General features: G+C 44.0%; 1 protein-coding gene across 2 annotated transcripts in view; it reads right to left on the reverse strand.

Annotated features, from left to right (window-relative positions):
• TIMM44 (translocase of inner mitochondrial membrane 44) overlaps positions 1–18,507 on the reverse strand; it is a 121,813-nt gene that overhangs the window by 71,816 nt on the left and 31,490 nt on the right. For both annotated transcript variants that reach the window (XM_069216762.1, XM_069216763.1), the window contains exons 3-6: positions 16,638–16,808; positions 14,132–14,212; positions 5,973–6,122; positions 4,342–4,481 (exon numbers count right to left, since the gene is read on the reverse strand). In XM_069216762.1, the coding sequence (XP_069072863.1) occupies positions 4,342–4,481; positions 5,973–6,122; positions 14,132–14,212; positions 16,638–16,808 (542 nt within the window). The remainder of the gene's footprint in view (positions 1–4,341; positions 4,482–5,972; positions 6,123–14,131; positions 14,213–16,637; positions 16,809–18,507) is intronic.

The raw sequence follows: 18,507 nt of genomic DNA on the forward strand, positions 1-18,507 counted from the left end.
GGCATTGGATGCTGAGAAGGCTTTTGATGCAGTGCACTGGCCATTCTTGATGGAGACCCTGAGACGATTTGGGTTTGGCCCAAACTATATCAAGTGGGTACAACTGCTTTACACAGGGCCCACAGCCGCGGTTGGGGTGAATGGAGTCATCTCCTCAGAATTCCCCATTGGAAGGGGAACGAGACAGGCATGCCCTTTGTCCCCCCCTGTTATTTGCCCTCACACTGGAATCCCTAGCGTGCAAGATCAGAAACTCCGATGACATTACTGGTTTTAGATTGCGATCGGAAGGAGAAGAGGAGGAACGCATTTCCCTATATGCGGATGATGTTCTCCTCTACATCACTCGTCCTGAGACCACACTCCCGAGGGTTTTTCTCCTGATAGAGGAGTATGGTAGACATTCGGGATACTACATTAACTGGCACAAATCTGTATTATATATACCACAACAAGAGACATCCCTCCCACCTCTGCCAATGCAATTACAAAAAACGAGGGACGGATTTAAATATCTAGGAATATAAGTAACTCATGAAGCCAATAGATGCCTTGAACTTAATGTAGGGAGGATAGCGAGAGAATGTAGCAGTGATTTTGATAGATGGAAATCACTTCCCCTGACGTTAATGGGCCGAGTGGCAATGGTAAAAATGATCTCCTTACCAAAGTTCCTATACGCTTTACAAAACACATACTACCAAATCCCCAACAGCCAATTTAGGGCCATAGACAGGGATATCAGACTTTTCCTATGGGAAGGAAAACACCAGCGAGTTGCTCTAACTACGCTACAATGCTGTCAATGCGCGGGTGGACTGTTGCTGCCTGACATCGAGGCATATTACTGGGCTGCTCATCTAGTCAATGTTAATGACTGGATCTATGCTGCAGATCAACACCCTACCTTTCGACTGGAAAGGTTGCAATGGGAAGGGAGATCCTGTAAGCAATTTTTATATGAGGGCACTGAAACTAGACACCTCGCTCCAGCCACGGGAGTGACCTTGTTGGCATGGAAAAGAGCTAATATGAAGATAAGATGGTATAGACGCCCTACTATGGAGACCCCGTTATGGGAGGGAAACTGGTTAAAGGAAATTAAAAAGCTCAAGGGCTTCAGGGGTTGGGACATGATCGGGATTTCCAAAATTGGAGACCTGATGTTAAATGGCGGTCTCATGCCCTTTGAGTCTCTACAACAAGAATATGCACTAAACGAGACACAATATTCCCAATATATAAGATTGAGACATGCGTGGGGGAAGGAAGGGCTTGCGGGACAGGAAATCGTGGAATACTCCCCCCTAGAAAACCGCCTGTTAACAAATGAAATAATGGAGAGAGCAACATCGATGGTATACAAAACCATTAATAACAACATGCCAAATACACTAATAAACCTTCGTACCAAATGGAAGAAGGACATAGGACAAATGGAAGAAATAGACTGGGAGGCTGTACTGAAGTTCCCAAGGGAGGTGGCAATAAGATCAAGACTTCGCTTGATCCAATTCAAAATACTACTCAGAGTATACTACGACCCACACAGATTATACAAAATGGGGAAGACCAGACACCCAAAATGTGCTAGATGCTGTTGTGAGACCGGCTCCTTTCTACACGTCATATGGGATTGCCCGGTGATAAGGGAGTTCTGGGATGGGGTATTGGGGGAACTCTCGGGGGTACTGAACGAGAGGATTTCCCCGGATACCAAATACATACTCTTGGGCATCCCTAAGGACATAGATTTACCCAGAAGGAAGCTTCTGCTATGCGGACTTGGACTGATGGTTGCGAAACGAGACATAGCTCGACAATGGGGATCCCAGACCCGGAAGACTCTGAATACTTGGAGAAAAGGGATGGACGGATTCATGATGGGGGAAAAAAACTACATACATTAATAGGGGATGCCCGCAGAAATTTCGAAAGATATGGGGGGATTGGATAACATACTACTCACTGTAGATGTAGTCAGAAAGATCCAAGGACCAGAGGACTGACAGGATAGACACTGAAAGATCATCACACCTAAGGGGCTCCCGTATAGAATCTGATCAGAGGGACGTGGGAACACACTATAGGAAGGAGTACTTATTGAAGGATTGTGTCATAAAAATGTTGGGGGGTGTTGGGAGATGAGGGAGATTCTCTTCTGTTTTCTAACATACATATTAATCCTGTATCTGATTGAGAGCTATTGCCTGAGTTACATTATTTCTCCGGACTTGTTATGTCCGGGTTTAAAAGCAAATATAAAAAAATAAAAAAAAGAACATGCCAACACAACAACGAAGAAATCATTTGACTAGTAAGCTGTAGCAAAGCCATCATCTAAATTCCTGTGGCTAGAGTAGGACCTTGTTGTTAAACCTGAAATCACTTGATTTCTTTAAAATAACAATTCTTCACTGACACACTAGATGGCAGAAGATTCCATCTAATGAATATATTGCACGATTCTTCGCTGACACACTAGATGGCAGAAGACTCAATTTTATGAATATATGCTGCTGAAAAAAACTGGTACAATATCGGAGTTTGTAACAACCTGGCTTTCAGTTACGAGGCCGTGCCATCGGATATGCCCTATTGTTCACAGATGCTTGGCTGTCGCAATTGATTTTAACACCTAAAATCGTCCAATTAGAACAGAAGCACGTGAAAGATCCCACATTTGTCAATGTCACATAGAGTTTTTAGTCACATGAGCATCTGGGAGTACGGGGAGTACTTGGCATGCCTTTGTGCATCGGCCGTGAAACAGGCAACTCCCTATTAGTAAAAGTGCAAGGATGACAGTCTTTTCAATTTGTACTAATTCTCTTTGCATATTCCCTGAATACTCCCATTTCGTGAGTTTTGTGGCCACTGCACAAGGTCGTGCAACAGTAGATAAAACGAGTACTACAGGAGTAATTAATACTTTACATATTCTTACATATCTTTGTGCGGTTATAAGCTGAAATTTCGACAAAAAAATGACGTGCTACCAAAATATCATAGCGAAAATATCGAGGACCAAAATATGAAAAGGTAAGTACAGATTTACTGCTCTTAACGTCACATCTACGTACCAAGGTACACTTACATTGAGTTAAGTACACTTACCATGTAAACATACCACCCTGATATTTCGCTCCTCAATATTTTGAGGGAATACTCTTGCAACATGATATTTTGCTCGGATATTGAGGTGGATTACTCGTTGTTAACCGCCCCAGAGTTGTGTAAATGTCCAGTTGTTTGTAGAGTGGCTTCGGCGTGGGTGTAAGTCTGTCCGTACTAAGGAGATGAGGAGTCATGAGAGTGCTTCATCTGGTACCAAGAGTCAACGTAGCGACTTCAGCTGCACATCTGGCCACAAACAGCATTAACCACATTTCCAGGTGACGTTTTACGAACGAGGCAACGCAATGTTAATTCTATCATGAAATCAGGCAGCCCTCGCGGGACACAGGCTGACAAAAACTGACTCATTTGGATGAACAACGAGTAAAAGAATGTAATTCGGGGTCGCAGGAAGTATTAAACAACTGATAAGCCTAAAGTGGGGTCGACTACCTTAAAGTTCAATGGTAAACCTAGGAAGTGGTTTATTGTTGTAAAACAAAGTGCAGTTTCTGTGTAAGACTAAAGGCCGTGCTCACAGGTAGTTGTGAATTCAGTCCCTTTGAGGAAGCAGTTCTCATTGTTTGATGTCCTCAGGCTTTGAGTGTTGGTGGAGGCGGGTCTCTTACAAGGAGCCTTCCTGGCTAAGCAGCACTGTTCAGCAGGGAGGAGCATGCAGGGCTGGACTATGCGCCTTCTGAGCTCTCAAGCCACGGCACCACCAGACACAAACCTACCTTGTCAGACTGGGCCGTGCCCCGGGCTGCATCAGTCCCTCGCTGGCTGAGCTTTGGTTATTTTCAATCAATGTGTGGGATTAATCAGGAATCGAGGGCTGAGGCTGGGCCTTTTTCAGCACTTGGAAGAAGAAATTCCGTTGCTCCAAAATGCAGGCAAATCTGCTGTTTTTAAGTGCCTTGTACCTCAACTCTTACCACAGGGCTGTGAACATTTGAATTGTGGGGGAAAGTCAAGGTGGCCACTGTCTGTGCACTGCTCTGCACGCCACATGTCTCTGCCGGGCCGGATCTATGAGCAGGGTAAACCCGAGGCAAACGACTCCTCCTGTGGGGGTGCTCCGCCCGGGGGGCCGCGCAGGAGGAGCCGCAGCTGGGCCCGGGGAGTGTATCTTAGAAATAGAAATCCATTTCATATGCAAATTCAGAATCATTCACACGACAGCCCCAGCCACAAACGTAACATTTCAATTCTTTGGACACCTACTCATTTGCTTCAAATACTTTGTCTTCTCTTGCTCCGTCCCCGGAGTAGTCACTTCTTCTCCTCAGTCGTGTTGGGGGGCGATACGCCCCCGTCTGTCCCAGGACGCTTTCATCAATCTCCTTCTTTACAGTCTCTACGCCCTGGAATTTAAGAACACACAAGGAGCTATGTATTGGGTTAATTACACGTCCCTGCATCCAAGGGGGTAAACAATATTCAGCTACTGCACATCTGACAAGAGCAGTGACGGTGCTGGTTAACTAGTGGACATTCATCACGCCTTCCCGGGAAGGTACCCGCAACTTCGACGCATGAGTTGGCACCAGGAAGAAACTACTTACTGTATAATTAAAGTACCAGCGGACTCCCCAGACTGGCCCACCACCCACAAAGGGCAAATCTGCCACTGTCTGAGAAGCATTTGTACTTAATTATAAATCAAGAAACATGCACTATGAATATATACTATGGGCACCCACAGTAACTTCAACTGGATGTGAGCACTTGTGTAAATATTCATTGTATTTCTTTAAGGTGGGTCAAGGGCTTTAGTGAGTGCAGAGAGGTGCCCAGTCATGCAGTTGGGGGTAACCAGTATAGTTTGTGAACCACCTGTAAGGCCGGTCTGTCCTATGTCCAGGCAGTTCATTCAGGATGGCATCATAGAAACATTTAGCTAAAAACAGAAAGTTGCACTAGAGCCATGCACAACCCTGGTTTGTGGGCAATTGCTAGCAGCCATTCTTGGCCTTCTTAACAGTCATTGCAGGACTGAACCTTACTGATATGCAAATAGAGGATTAACACTGCATTACAATTAAACCAATGAAAACACGCAGGCGGCGTGGAAGAGGCGATTTTAACCCTCTGCAGTATCTCAGCGAGTCTACTTTGGGTCTGGCGCGCGACGGTACGGTGGTCCAGAATGGTGAGCCATGAACATGCACAGTGAACTTCTTCAAAAACCCTGGCATCTGGTCATTTATATGGGGATGACTGAGCAATGCGTTTCCTAGGCAAAGGGCTTTTTTGTAGGATACACCATCTACGAAGAAGTCAAAGACATCTGTGTACTCACCGGGTTTTAGACTATGTTCTTTCTTCACTTTGATTAATAACTCCCAAAATTAAGTTTGAGGAACTGGGCATAAACTTTGCTGCTCGGAGGCCTTCAACAAAACAGGCTTGCATCTTTCCTCTTGCACATGTCTAAATGTTGAGGCACGCATACAACTGCCTCAAACTGCAGCCAACAAAGGACAAGATCTGTAAACTACTTTCACACAAAATTAGATTTGGGCATTGGAGGATAAATACCAGGACCTCACCCAGTGGCATAAAAAAGGAAGAGACAACCTACAGCTTCATATAGTAATATCTGAGAGAAGAGAACTAGAAAGGGCATTTTCATAAAGGTGTGGAAGAGAGGTCTCCAGGAGAATAAAGAACATATGTAGGATTGTTAAAGGGTTCTTTTACAGAAGCTACAATGATATACTTGACTGGTAAAGGATTCTCTGGTGCATATGAAAGACAAGCACGATTGCCTAGATTATATTTGGAGAAGAAATACCATGTGGATTGATGCTACAGAACACTCACGAAGAACAGAAAGGAGGCAGAGGGTGTACCTGGGAGATGGCCTTAAAGGCGGCAGTCTTTCCTAGTTTTTCTCCTCCTTTGGTCACGGTCTCTGCTGAATGCTTAGCGGTTTTTGCCGCTTCTTCAACACCTTCTTTAATTTTCCTGCCGATGTCACTCTTAGTTACTTCATCCAAACTCTAGAAAGACAAAAGGCAAGAATACAATCATGAGATAGCATATTGGAGTTTTTCCACAGGTGACAATATGTAAATGATGCTTCAGGTCACTAGTCATTGTACTAGTCACAGGTAGGGCTGGAGATATTTTAACAGCCCATCAGGACTCTAATATTGATGCTTGGGAAAAGCCTTAAGGAACCCTAAACCAGCTCTCCGGTCTCTACAGAAGATTAACATGGCAAGACATACCAAATGAAAGCAAAGCACATCACACATTGATCTATCCATAAGATATTGCAATTTTTCCTTTAGAGGAAACTCTGCACTCATGGACTAACTGGGTGGCTATTTTCCAAGTTCACCCAACACTTGATCATCATCTTTCAAAGGGCTCAGACTAGTAGAAGCTCTTTCTCAGCCATCTTCAGGAAACATATTCTTACAAAAATAAGAATAATAAGCAAACACCTTATGTTTCTTAAAGCCTTAAAAATCTATTCCCAGTCACATAATTCCATGATACTAATCACTGACAAAAAGAATAGTGCTCAAAAGTGGAACTGCATTTATGACGACTCATTTTGGCAACTTCTCCACTAAAGAACAGCTGCATGTTCATTAATGCACAATTGGAGGACGTCTCCAATCTTTACTCACCACAGGCAACCTTTCTAGTGTATGTCAGACCACAACCCTGCTCCCTTTCATGCAGGCCTTCGTGGAACCTCAGGAATATCTGACCATTTGCGACTTCGTCTTGGGCATGAAGCTCTATATAAATTCTACAAATCTGGTTGACCAAAGTCAACCAGCCTCACACTCCCCTCATTTCAATCCCCCATAACTCAATCACAGAGTATTGACACTTGCATTTCCACCACAATTAGATTCTCCACATGCAAGCTCTTTCATGCTCTCATGGCTTTGTCAACAATCATATCCTTTAATGTTTTATGCTATTATTTTAACTCCACCCTCATTCCAACAATCTCCATTTTCCACAACTATGCCCGATACAAGCTAGTCATCAGAGCATGTCCTCTTAATAACTCAGAAGAAGTCCTTCCCATCATCAGGTGTAATCCAGGCTTATGCATTATCGTGGAATGGACTGCCTCAGAGCATGTCCTCTTAATAACTCAGAAGAAGTCCTTCCCATCATCAGGTGTAATCCAGGCTTATGCATTATCGTGGAATGGACTGCCTCAGAGCATGTCCTCTTAATAACTCAGAAGAAGTCCTTCCCATCATCAGGTGTAATCCAGGCTTATGCATTATCGTGGAATGGACTGCCTCAGAGCATGTCCTCTTAATAACTCAGAAGAAGTCCTTCCCATCATCAGGTGTAATCCAGGCTTATGCATTATCGTGGAATGGACTGCCCTCTTTTAAGACATATTTGACCTCACAGTCTAATTATTAGACTCTTTGTTAAACCTCTACAATGAGTCCACCTTGTCACAGGCATGGCATGGAAGCAGCATAATGCTGCTGTATTATGATGAATGGGGAAACTTCACTAACACGCAGTCAATGCAACGCTATGCATTGACCACGCTGCAATTACCACGCATATACGTTTACTGTGCATGCATTTAGCACACATGCCTTTACCACGCATATGCATGCTAACGGCAGAGAAAGCAGTCCGGGCGGGACGGCGACCAGAGGAAGGTGAGGTAAGTGGGGACGGTTTTGGGGACGGGGGTGGGATGTTGTTTTTAAGGACAGGGTAGGGCAGGTTTTAGGGTTCAGGGCAGGGGGTCAGGGTAGTTTTTAGGACAGGGCAAGGTCGCTTTTAAGATAGGACAGGGTAGGTTTTCGGGTAGCTTCTAGGACAGGGTATTAAGACACAGAAGGGTAGCTTTTAGGGTTTAGGGAGAAGGCAGGGGGTTGGGGTAGTTTTTAAAGACAGGGCAGGGTAGGATTTAGTGTTCAGGGTGGGGGCGGGTAGTTTTGAGGACAGGGTAGGGCAGGTTTTAAGATAGTGCAGGGTAGCATTTAGGGTGGGGGCAAAGGTCGGAGTGGTTCTTGGCACAGGGCAGGGTATGTTTTAGGGTAGGGCATCGGGGTAGTTTTTAGGTCAGGGTGGGGTAGTTTTAAGGACAGGGTATGTTTTAGGGTTATAGGCGGGGTGGGGGTCAGGGTAGTTTTTAAGGACATAGCGCAGTAGGTTTCGGGACAAGGCAGGGTAGCTTGTAGGGTTCAGGGTGGGGTAGTTTTTAGGACAGGGCAAAGTAAGTTTTAGGCTTTGGGGCGGGGGGTCGGGTTGTTTTTGTGACCGGGCTGGGTAGGGTTTAGCGTGGGGGGTTGGGGTAGTTTTTAAGGACAGGGTGGGGTAGGTTTTAGGACAGGGTAGGTTTTTAGGGTTTAGGGTGGGGTGAGGGGGTTGAATCGTTTCTAGGACAGGGCAGGGTAGGTCTTTTGACAGGCAAGGGTAGCGTGGATTGGGTTAGGGCTCAGGGTAGGGGTGGAAGGGTCAATTTTAAGGGCTTGGGTGGGTGGAGTATGGTTTCAGGTGTAGGGGCAGGACGGGCAAGAATTTACCATTCTTGTTCTTTTATTAAACATGTGTTCACAACGAAATTCATTGTAAAGGCATGCGTGGTAAAGGCGCGGTGGCTGTATAGACCGCGTTGTAAAGGCATGCATGATATATGCATGCGTTGTTCCATCAAACATCCTGATGAATGCTGCTCTTCATTTCTTCAGACTGCAATTTCATTCATGGTCACCAATTGCACTCCACTGTCAGCTACTAGCTCCCTAGGCAAACCTTCTTACAACCCCCATAACAGGAGTACCTGGAAGAATCGTAGCACAAAGTCAGCTTTTCCTGCCGTACTTTGAACTTAACCACACTTGCCAAGTAATCCACATGCCATGCAAATTTTAAATAAATTAGGCCAAACTTGTGAGAAGTGCTCAAAGTTCTCGTGACAGGTGCAAAGATAAATCTTCAGATTTCACGTGTGGAATGCTGTATCGAGTCATTTACAGAGATGATACATTTTCCTAGATAGTATAAACATTCTCAGTTAATGGACCAGTGAAGGGCTTTATACCTTAATCAGGAAACATAATAAAAAAATACACAAATGTAAATCGACTAGAATGAAATGATGACTCTTTCTTTGCTCTGCAGTTAGTTTGCTTCCCTATTCACTCAAACAGAGCTCGGGTGCCTTTTACGTGCAGGAAACAAGTACAGGATGGATGAACAAAATCGACGATGAAGAATACATCTGATCTTGCATTTATGGAGGCATGCCATGCACACCCCGTTGAGTGATGCACAGCACCTAAGTGTTGTTCTGATTCCAAAAAGCAGCTACTGCAACTTGTTCGGAAGAGGAGTAACCTGGGAGAATTTTGATGTTTTTTTGGCATCAGGCAAGCTATTCTGTTTTGAATTATGCCACATAGGACAGAACCTTGAAATAGGAGTTCAATATGTAAATGTTCTTGTGTTTGTTGATTAAACAGTAATGGTGTTCTACTATAACAACAGCCTAGGCCACAGCCACACACAGGGGGTATCCGACAAATGACCTGCCTCTTGGGTCACTAAGGGCATAGTTGTCAGGAAGGCTTCTCGGTTTGAGTGAAAACATTACCACTTCTAGAAAATGCCTTTCAATTAAGTGGTGCAATCTGATGTGCTAAAGTGAAACGTGCATCTTAATGACAAAAACTTTTGAATTTTGAAGAGAGTTTCTCATATTTTTATGTTTATTGTAAGATGTATTTAAAAATAAAGGTGCTCAAAAGATTAGGGGGGGTCATTACGACCTTGGCGGGCGGCTACTGCCGTCCGCCAGGCGGTAACCGCCATGCGGCCGCCAATGCGCCCGCACTCAGGCGGCCCCCATTATGACATTCCCGCTGGGCCGGCGGGCGCAAACCAAGTTTGCGTCCGCCAGCCCAGCGGGAATGAGGCCGCAACATAGGAGCCGGCTCCTAATGGAGCTGGCCGTGTTGCGGCCGTGCGACGGGTGCAGTTGCACCGGTCGCGCTTTTCACTGTCTGCGATGCAGACAGTGAAAAGCTGGCCGGGGCCCTGTTAGGGGGCCCCAGGACACCCCTTACCGCCAGCCTCTTCCTGGCGGTGCAAACTGCCAGAAACAGGCTGGCAGTAAGGGGGTCTTATTCCCCACGGCAGCGTTGCAAGCAGTGCTGCCCTGGCGGATTACATCCGCCGGGGCCATTGTGGCGGTCCGCCGGGGCCATTGTGGCGGTAAACCGCCGGCCCCGGCGGTGCAACCGCGGCGTTACCGCCGCGGTCAAAATACGCCGGGAGGCACTGCCAGCCTGTTGGCGGTGCTCCCGTCGTTTTGGCTCTGGCGGTCGTAATACCGCCAGGGTCATAATGACCACCTAGATGTGGAAAGCCACCTTCTTCGCTTCTTTACTGGTTCTTTAGTTGATGTATAAGTGAATGCTTGCAAGTTTAAAGGCTTTCTGGATGTTCGTGGTCTGTCACCTAAACAGGAGCCCAGGGCCGATGTTCACCATGGGGCCTCATATAAAGGCCAGGAAGAGTGAAAGAGGCCCGCAAGCTATGCTTTGAGTATCCCTGCTGTAGATCGAGCCCAGTAGCCTCTTGGGAGGTCCAGGACAGTGTGCTGTGGCTTCATCAATGGCAAAGCTCGATAGAGCTATCACTGAAGTGCAACACCGTCCGAGTTAGACCATCAATGTCACTAGTTTAAGATGAAGGAAGCATGAAGAGGATACAACTGTCACCCGAGGAACTATAGAGCTGGTGTCTGAAGAGGAATAAGGCAACTTGCAGATCATAAGACCAAACACATACATTCTTACCACATGAGGCTAAACGTCCACATGACAAGCCACCAATATCTCCCCATCTTACATGAATTAGACTTAAGCCAGCTCAATCCTCAAAATGTGCTCATGTGCTGAATACATGAAGACCGTATCACGACGAGTTCCTTTTCTTATTTCAATGTGTCTGAAGTTCATACAGATCAATTTTGAATTCTCAGAGTTAATGTATAAACTTTAGACAGTATAAGTGGGAAATAGAGGGAGGGAATTACTGCTCGTTTTTCCTCACTTACCTGCATTTCATGTATTAAATTGAAAAAAATCTGATGTGTATGTAATAAACTTTAAACTCTTCAAATGTTACAAACAGGCATACAGCTCCACAGCTCTTCAGGGTATGGTCAGACTTGAAGATCTTGACAGTCCACATCCATGTAAGGAGCTGGGGGTCTTTAGCATACACAAAAAAAAACAGTTCGTCGGGTGAAGCGTTTCAAACCAGTCACGAGCCATTTTTCTAATACTCATGGCTCTGGTGCGTCCCGATTAACTGTCAAACAGAGATCGTCCAGAACCACTAAAATGATGATGGGCGTCGCAAAGAGGATGACATTTAACTGGGAATTCAAGTAACAAAGAACTGTCTTCTAGAAATTGTAATTTCCTTAGTGGAAGATGACTGAGGGAGGATAAATCTGTATTTATGAGGATCCAAAGTGGGTTTCTGTGGAAGTTAAAATACAACAGTGCCCTTAACGGGGGGGGGGGAAGCGAGAGAGACACTGTACACAACAAAAGTTAAGCATCTTACTAATTATCATGCATTAAGTAAGCTGAAGCTGTCTGCAAATGCAGGAAATAATGTTAGAATTAAGCCATTCTCAATTTATGAGGAACCGGACGATCTCTGCAAATCTGAATAAAGACTGGCTGTTTTTCACCCTCAGGAGTTTGTTAGGTGAAGGGAATCTCCACGTTGGTTAACACGCCACTGCGCATCAGTAAAATAAATGTGCACCATGGTTTACCTGAAAAGCTTTGAAAAGAGTGTTTTGTTCTAACCAGAACATCGTGCTGGAATCGTGGAGGACCAGACAAAGGTGCTTTTGAGCTCTGCAGAGCAGATGACTCTCCTCTGAACAACCAAGTGCACCCAACTTGAAAAAGTAAGGACCTGCTCAAAGTCCCTGGTAAGTCTTTTCTGGAGAGACTTAGCTGGGTCTGCGGGCCCACTATCTGCGCTAATGTAGTAAACCACAGGAGACTGCGGTTGCCAGTATACTTTTTAAAGCTCTACATTCAAAGAGGTAGATCTCAGGTTTTGAGTTCCAGGTGTCCTAGGGTACAATGAGTCAAGTATGACTTAAGAGCATGGTAGTATGAATGATACATGGTGTGAGCATTAGACACATGTGTAGGATATACATTGTGAGCTGTGAAACTGTGGGTGTCAGGCATGAGTTGAGGCATAACCCTTTTACCGGGTCTGAGCACCAAGTTCAGGAGCCCGAAGGTTATCACATATTGCGATCATTAAAGGTAAGTGGCCTTGGTGAAATCATGAACCAACAGATGATATTTTTGCCTAACCCCCTATATACCAGATTTGTCCTTTTCTTTTGTGTAGGTGCCTCAAGTCTAGAGTGATACCTTGTGTACTGCTCTTTAGTGAGAAGCATCATGAAAACATAATTTAATCACTATATCACCCTAGTCCATTCTGTGTTCTTGTTGTGCAAGCATCTGTTACAAATTGAGGTTTGGAGGATGGCACTGATGCACAAAGACAGGCCACTCCGAATGATTTCCAACTGAGGAAAAGCTTGATTTGGATAAAACAGTGCACTTGAGGGGAACATTGGAAGCAAGGAAAGCAGGTCCAAAAGATCAACAGAGAGCTTATCTTGATTGGTATATAGAGACATCTAAAAGACTCTACAAATCTTGACTGTACAGTATTAAAGATTCACAGGAATTATTTAAAGAACAGGTTTAAAACAATGTAATAAAGACTTGATTGAGGACATGGTGAAAGAGAAGAGAAACATGACCAAGACTTAACAGTTAGACCTATTGTCCATTGTATCCAGAGCTCTAAAACCTATAGATGTTTTGCAGGGTTATCTCCTTTTCTTCCATCTTCTTATTACAACCCAGTTAAGTAATCTCAATTTCCAAAAGTAGTCCTCGGACACCTCATCCTACAATTCTTATGCTTCCTAAACTAGTGTGACCCAATAGATGCTACTCCAAAGCCCCAATGTCTACAAAGAGGCAATGTATAAGTAAGAAATGACCCATGTCATGTCTGGGACTTGCTCATGGGCCTGACATCCCTCAATAAAACAGGTCAAGGCAGTGGTGACAAAATAGCCTATCTGGCTTGGCCCTTCATGTTTGCTTTGAAGATGGGGGTAGAATGGTCTAAAGCCAACAAACCGGATGGTCTTCAAGCCAATACCCTATTGACCCACAATGCGTTGTCCAACCTGTACCAATTGGGTGTAGATGACAGCAGTAAGGGAGAATTCTTATGGTTGATTAAGAAAGACAATCAAGTTAAAGGTAGGAAGGGAGTTGCTGCTGGAGCCTCAGGGAATAAAGGAGCTCTTCATGGCCTTCAAAGGTGAACACGTCTCTCTTGTCAATCTCAAGGTAATATGAGCGGAGTCAAATTAACCCACCTGGACTAATTAGGCGGAAGATTACAGGGCTTAAAGAAGGATGGGGCAGCACGTAGTTAATTGGAGTAAAATAGGTACATGAAACAGGCTTTAAATAAGTCTCTCAAAGGAAGGCATCAAACTCACAATGAGTAACAATCAAGTTTTCAAGGTCTTGGACAAGGCAGGACATGTCATCCAAGCACAGTACAAGAGAATGGACAACAACATAATATGAGTGTTATACAAAAGTGTTTAGTTTATGGTAAGCTTGACTTCCATTCACCCCATTAGGCTACTGTTTCTTTGAATCCAGCCTCTGTTAGTCCCCCATATTATATTGTAACTCCCAAAGACGCTGAATCCTGAGCACCACGTCTGTCCAATAGGGACACTTTCCATCTTCCCTCTGATGGACAACTTCAAAAAGAAAATACACCAACATGAAATACATTACAGAAAGGAAAAAACAAAGACGAGTCACATTGTGACATAATAAATATAAATAATGCACGGGTCTGCTGCATCAGTGCGAACACCTATGACCAATAATAGAGCAGGAATAAAATGTACCTCTTTCACTGTGTCCGTTATTTCACCAAACTTCTTCTTAAATACTTCTGACGTCCTCACTGTTTCAGACTCAATATTTTTCTGAAAAAGATATAAAAGATTATATTACAAACATATATGTATGTCTCAGCAATCATGGTGTTCAACAGGGGTAGCATGGGAAGTATCAGAGTCTGTTATAACAAATCAAAGACGGAACCCAAATCGTGTTTATGGCTTTAGGAAAATGTACATCAAAATGAGGATTTTCAACAGGACTTTAAGTGAGGCTGGTACGTGACCTGTGACTTCACATTTCCTGGTTTAGGGAATGTTTCAGTTTTATTACGTACTAATCTTATGGGAATTTGTTAAAATATTTTCACCTTTAGTAAGCACTGTTGAGCTTTCGGCAAACTACCACGGACACTTAAAACAGTGAGAATGAAACAAAGTTGAACAGATTAAGCTTCTGTAGGATTCTCTAAAAGACAATATTTTTGTCTAGTTGAAAATTCTGAAATAGCTGATTGTCTTTGATAAATTCTTCTAGAAATAGTGATTTACTGTGTATTTTAGACATTATCAATCACTAGCATGCACCTGTGCAGGATAATGTATTACCTTTTCCTGGGTAGGTGTGGGGTGTAGATACTACAGATCAATTTTTACACCATCTAAACTCACCTGAATTGTTTCACACGTTAATGTTTTTCTTCACAGGTGGCAAAGATTACCATCTATACACCATCATGTTAAAAAACACACTGCTAAATCATTGTTTAAATAATGTACGTTCAGCAACTGCAGTTGTTTGCATCTGAGATGGTTTAAACAGCCATGTAAGTAACCAAGTTGAACAGCAGTGTACAAAGCATAAATGCTGTTAAAGAAACCTGGTTAAAGTCGGGCTAATTCAGTTTTCAGGAAACACTTTAATGGACCAATACCCAAATTAATGCAAAATAATCCCAAAATATCACCGGAGCAGTATCAAATGGAGTATTTGAATGGAAAAATAGTTGTTAAAGGACAGCACCCAAACTTAAAAAAACAAGAATAAAGACGTGTGTGCCAAAAGAGGGAAAACTGGAAGAGTTCAATAGGAACAGAAAATAGGAAAAAGAGGAGTCAAGTACAGCAGAGAATGTAAAATGATAATAAAAAGGTAGAAGGCAAGAATAAAGGAAAAACAACAAGTGATGGACGGAATGCTGAACATTGTCAAACATCACCCCCAGTCATAGATCTGGGTTTAATCCATCGCTCTTTTGCTCACCATGCCACCCCAGTTTGGACCCAGCCATATGCAAATCAGTCTTGACCCTGTTCCTCATGGGAACAGTCCAGACCGAACTGCCAAGCCAGGTCCTCACTGGACCGGAAACAAGCATCCTGGGACCGGTTTCGGGGTTTCACCCCTCATCAGCCAGGCTAGCCTGAATCCAGTGGCATGGGAAGCACGGGACCCACGTCTGGGCATACCCTTCCCACTTATGGCGACAAAGCAAAAACAACAAGTGATGGACGGAATGCTGAACATTGTCAAACACTCACCCCCAGTCATAGATCTGGGTTTAATCCATCCTTCTTTTGCTCACCATGCCACCCCAGTTTGGACCCAGCCATATGCAAATCAGTCCTGACCCTGTTCCTCATGGGAACAGTCCAGACCGAACTGCCAAGCCAGGTCCTCACTGGACCGGAAACAAGCATCCTGGGACCGGTTTCGGGGTTTCACCCCTCATCAGCCAGGCTAGCTTGAATCCAGTGGCATGGGAAGCATGGGACCCACGTCTGGGCATACCCTTCCCACTTAGGGCGACAAAGCAAAAACAACAAGTGATGGACGGAATGCTGAACATTGTCAAACACTCACCCCCAGTCATAGATCTGGGTTTAATCCATCGTTCTTTTGCTCACCATGCCACCCCAGTTTGGACCCAGCCATATGCAAATCAGTCTTGACCCTGTTCCTCATGGGAACAGTCCAGACCGAACTGCCAAGCCAGGTCCTAACTGGACCGGAAAAAAGAATAAAGGAAGACTTTAGGGGAAGGAGTAAAATAAAATAGTAATGAGAGATACTAAAGTGAGAAGTAAGAGTGGGATTAGGAGCATAAAAGGAGCACACAAGGAAGCTTAATACAAGGTACGGAGCAAGGACATGAAAAGGCAATAGAACGGGTCTGCATGCACAGTGAGGGAGTAGTGAAAATAGTTTTCATGGGATTAAAGGGGAAGAAGGAAGTGTAAACATGAGGAAGTAAGGCTTTGGGGTAGGAAACAAAAAGAGGGGCACTCATGGGAATAGTCACAGAGTAAAAAAACAAAATTTGAAAGTTAATACCTACGTGAACTTATGACACACAATTGTTGATAATCTGTAGTTAGCAACCTTATCACACATTTTTTCTATATTCCTTGACTTATTGCTTTGCAGATTTCAGCAGATATTTTCACAGAATTGGACTGCTTCTACCCCATACAAAACAGAGATGCAACAGAAAAATAATAGGAACCTTACATATTTTTTCCTTGCTTGCTGCAGTGCATCAGATTCTTCCAACCTTTTGGCTTCTTCTCGGAATTTCTTTATACTTTCTTTCATGTCTTTATTTTTAGCTAGCTCCTGTTGGATGTTGTTGAGTAGTCCTGATAAAAAGCCTTTCTTGCCATCAGATGCATAGTACCTCACCTGCAAGGATATTCAAAGAGGCACTCAGAGCGTGAAGAGATATCAAAGATGTTGCAGGAGCTCAGAGGTTATGGTTATTGATGTCTTTCAATTTCTTCATTGTGGAACCAGATCTAATACCAAACGCATAAAATCTTTCACATGAGAAAAATGAGATTAGAGATTGTTTTTATAAAACCAAATGATGCGAAGTGACCATGCAAACAACATGGTGTGTGTGTGTGTGTGTGTGTGTGTGTGTGTGTGTGTGACCCATCCTGTAAACAACGTAAATCGAGAATACAACAACGTGTAACTCAGTACTAGTGGATGTTGTGATTTGTACAAGTGCTTAGGCCTGCAAACTAAATTAGCAGGATGGACTTAAGAAACTGTTTGTGTTAGCTGTCAATAGCGCATTTTCTCTTATAAGGAAATGTAATTCTAAAGTAATTGAACATGGTACACCACATATTATTTATGATTTAAAAGTTCATTGGAGTAATAAGCATGGTCAGTATGTATTTGCTATGTTCATTCTTCTCTGATCTAAAATCGTGTCTTTTAATAAGTTGTCATTAGGTTTATTGCCCAAAGCCTTTGGATTGTTACCATTTATTTACACAATCAGGCTCTACTTAAAATAAACAAATTTGCATGAAATCAACAGATGGACAGCCATGATGTTATATCACTCAGCAACCTCCCAAAAATACAAGTTGTAACACACTACGTTTTGATTTTTTGTTTCTTCAAAAAACACATTTGAGTTATTTTCAGCAATAGTTTCCCAGTAGAGGTTAGCACAAGCAAAATGTCTCACCGGCAGACATCGATTGCAAACCAGTCTTCCACAATATCTCAAGTGACTATATTATGCAGGGTATGTACTTGTGAAAAAACTCACAGGAGATTGTGCCATTTGACATATCCCTACATAGAATCAGGTCAGCTATGTACTCAAGGAAACATAATGTGCACTATCTCTTAATACTGTGATAGACTTCACAATGCCAGTATGGGAGCTGCAGGTCCACTGAGTAAATTCAAAATACAACTTCAATTTGATTTCACATGAAACCATCATGACCTTCTCAGTGCTGCCTCAGTTTTGGAACGACTTGAAGACTCACTCCTTTAACCCTTTTGGTGCCAAGGATGTCACGGTTACGTCCTTGGCTGCACCGCTTGGGGGCAGAGGACGTAACCGTTATGTCCTGGACCCGATCCACGAGGAAAGCACTAGCACTCCCCCCGTGGGCCTCCCACCCTCCTCCCCTGGGCAGGGATGGAAGGGGAATAGCTTCCCCTTACACCCCCACCACCGTGACATCTGATGACGTCAGCGCGCGATCGCGCACTGACCTCATCAGAGGCCGCTCTCATCGCACTGGAACCTCAGCTTTCAGCACGATCGGAAGAGAAATGCTTGGGTGGGGAACAGCAGAGATGCATCAAAGGAAAGGAAAGGCTTTTCTTTTCCTTTGATGTCTTTCTGAGCACCCACTAGACACCAGGGATCGTGCAATATGTAAATCCATGAGGGGAGCAGCCCCTTGGGCAAGGGCAGATCGGCCTATTTTAATTAGGCTGATCCCAGGTGGCAGAAGCCACTAGGCACCAGGGATAATTTTTTATTTTTTTTAGATGTGGGGAGCGATCCATTAGGCAGGAGTCGCTCCCCTGGGGGGCAAATTGATTTTAGGCCATTTCTGACCCC

The sequence above is a fragment of the Pleurodeles waltl genome, chromosome 12 (genome assembly GCF_031143425.1).
Source record: "Pleurodeles waltl isolate 20211129_DDA chromosome 12, aPleWal1.hap1.20221129, whole genome shotgun sequence".
Classification (NCBI taxonomy): Eukaryota; Metazoa; Chordata; class Amphibia; order Caudata; family Salamandridae; genus Pleurodeles; species Pleurodeles waltl.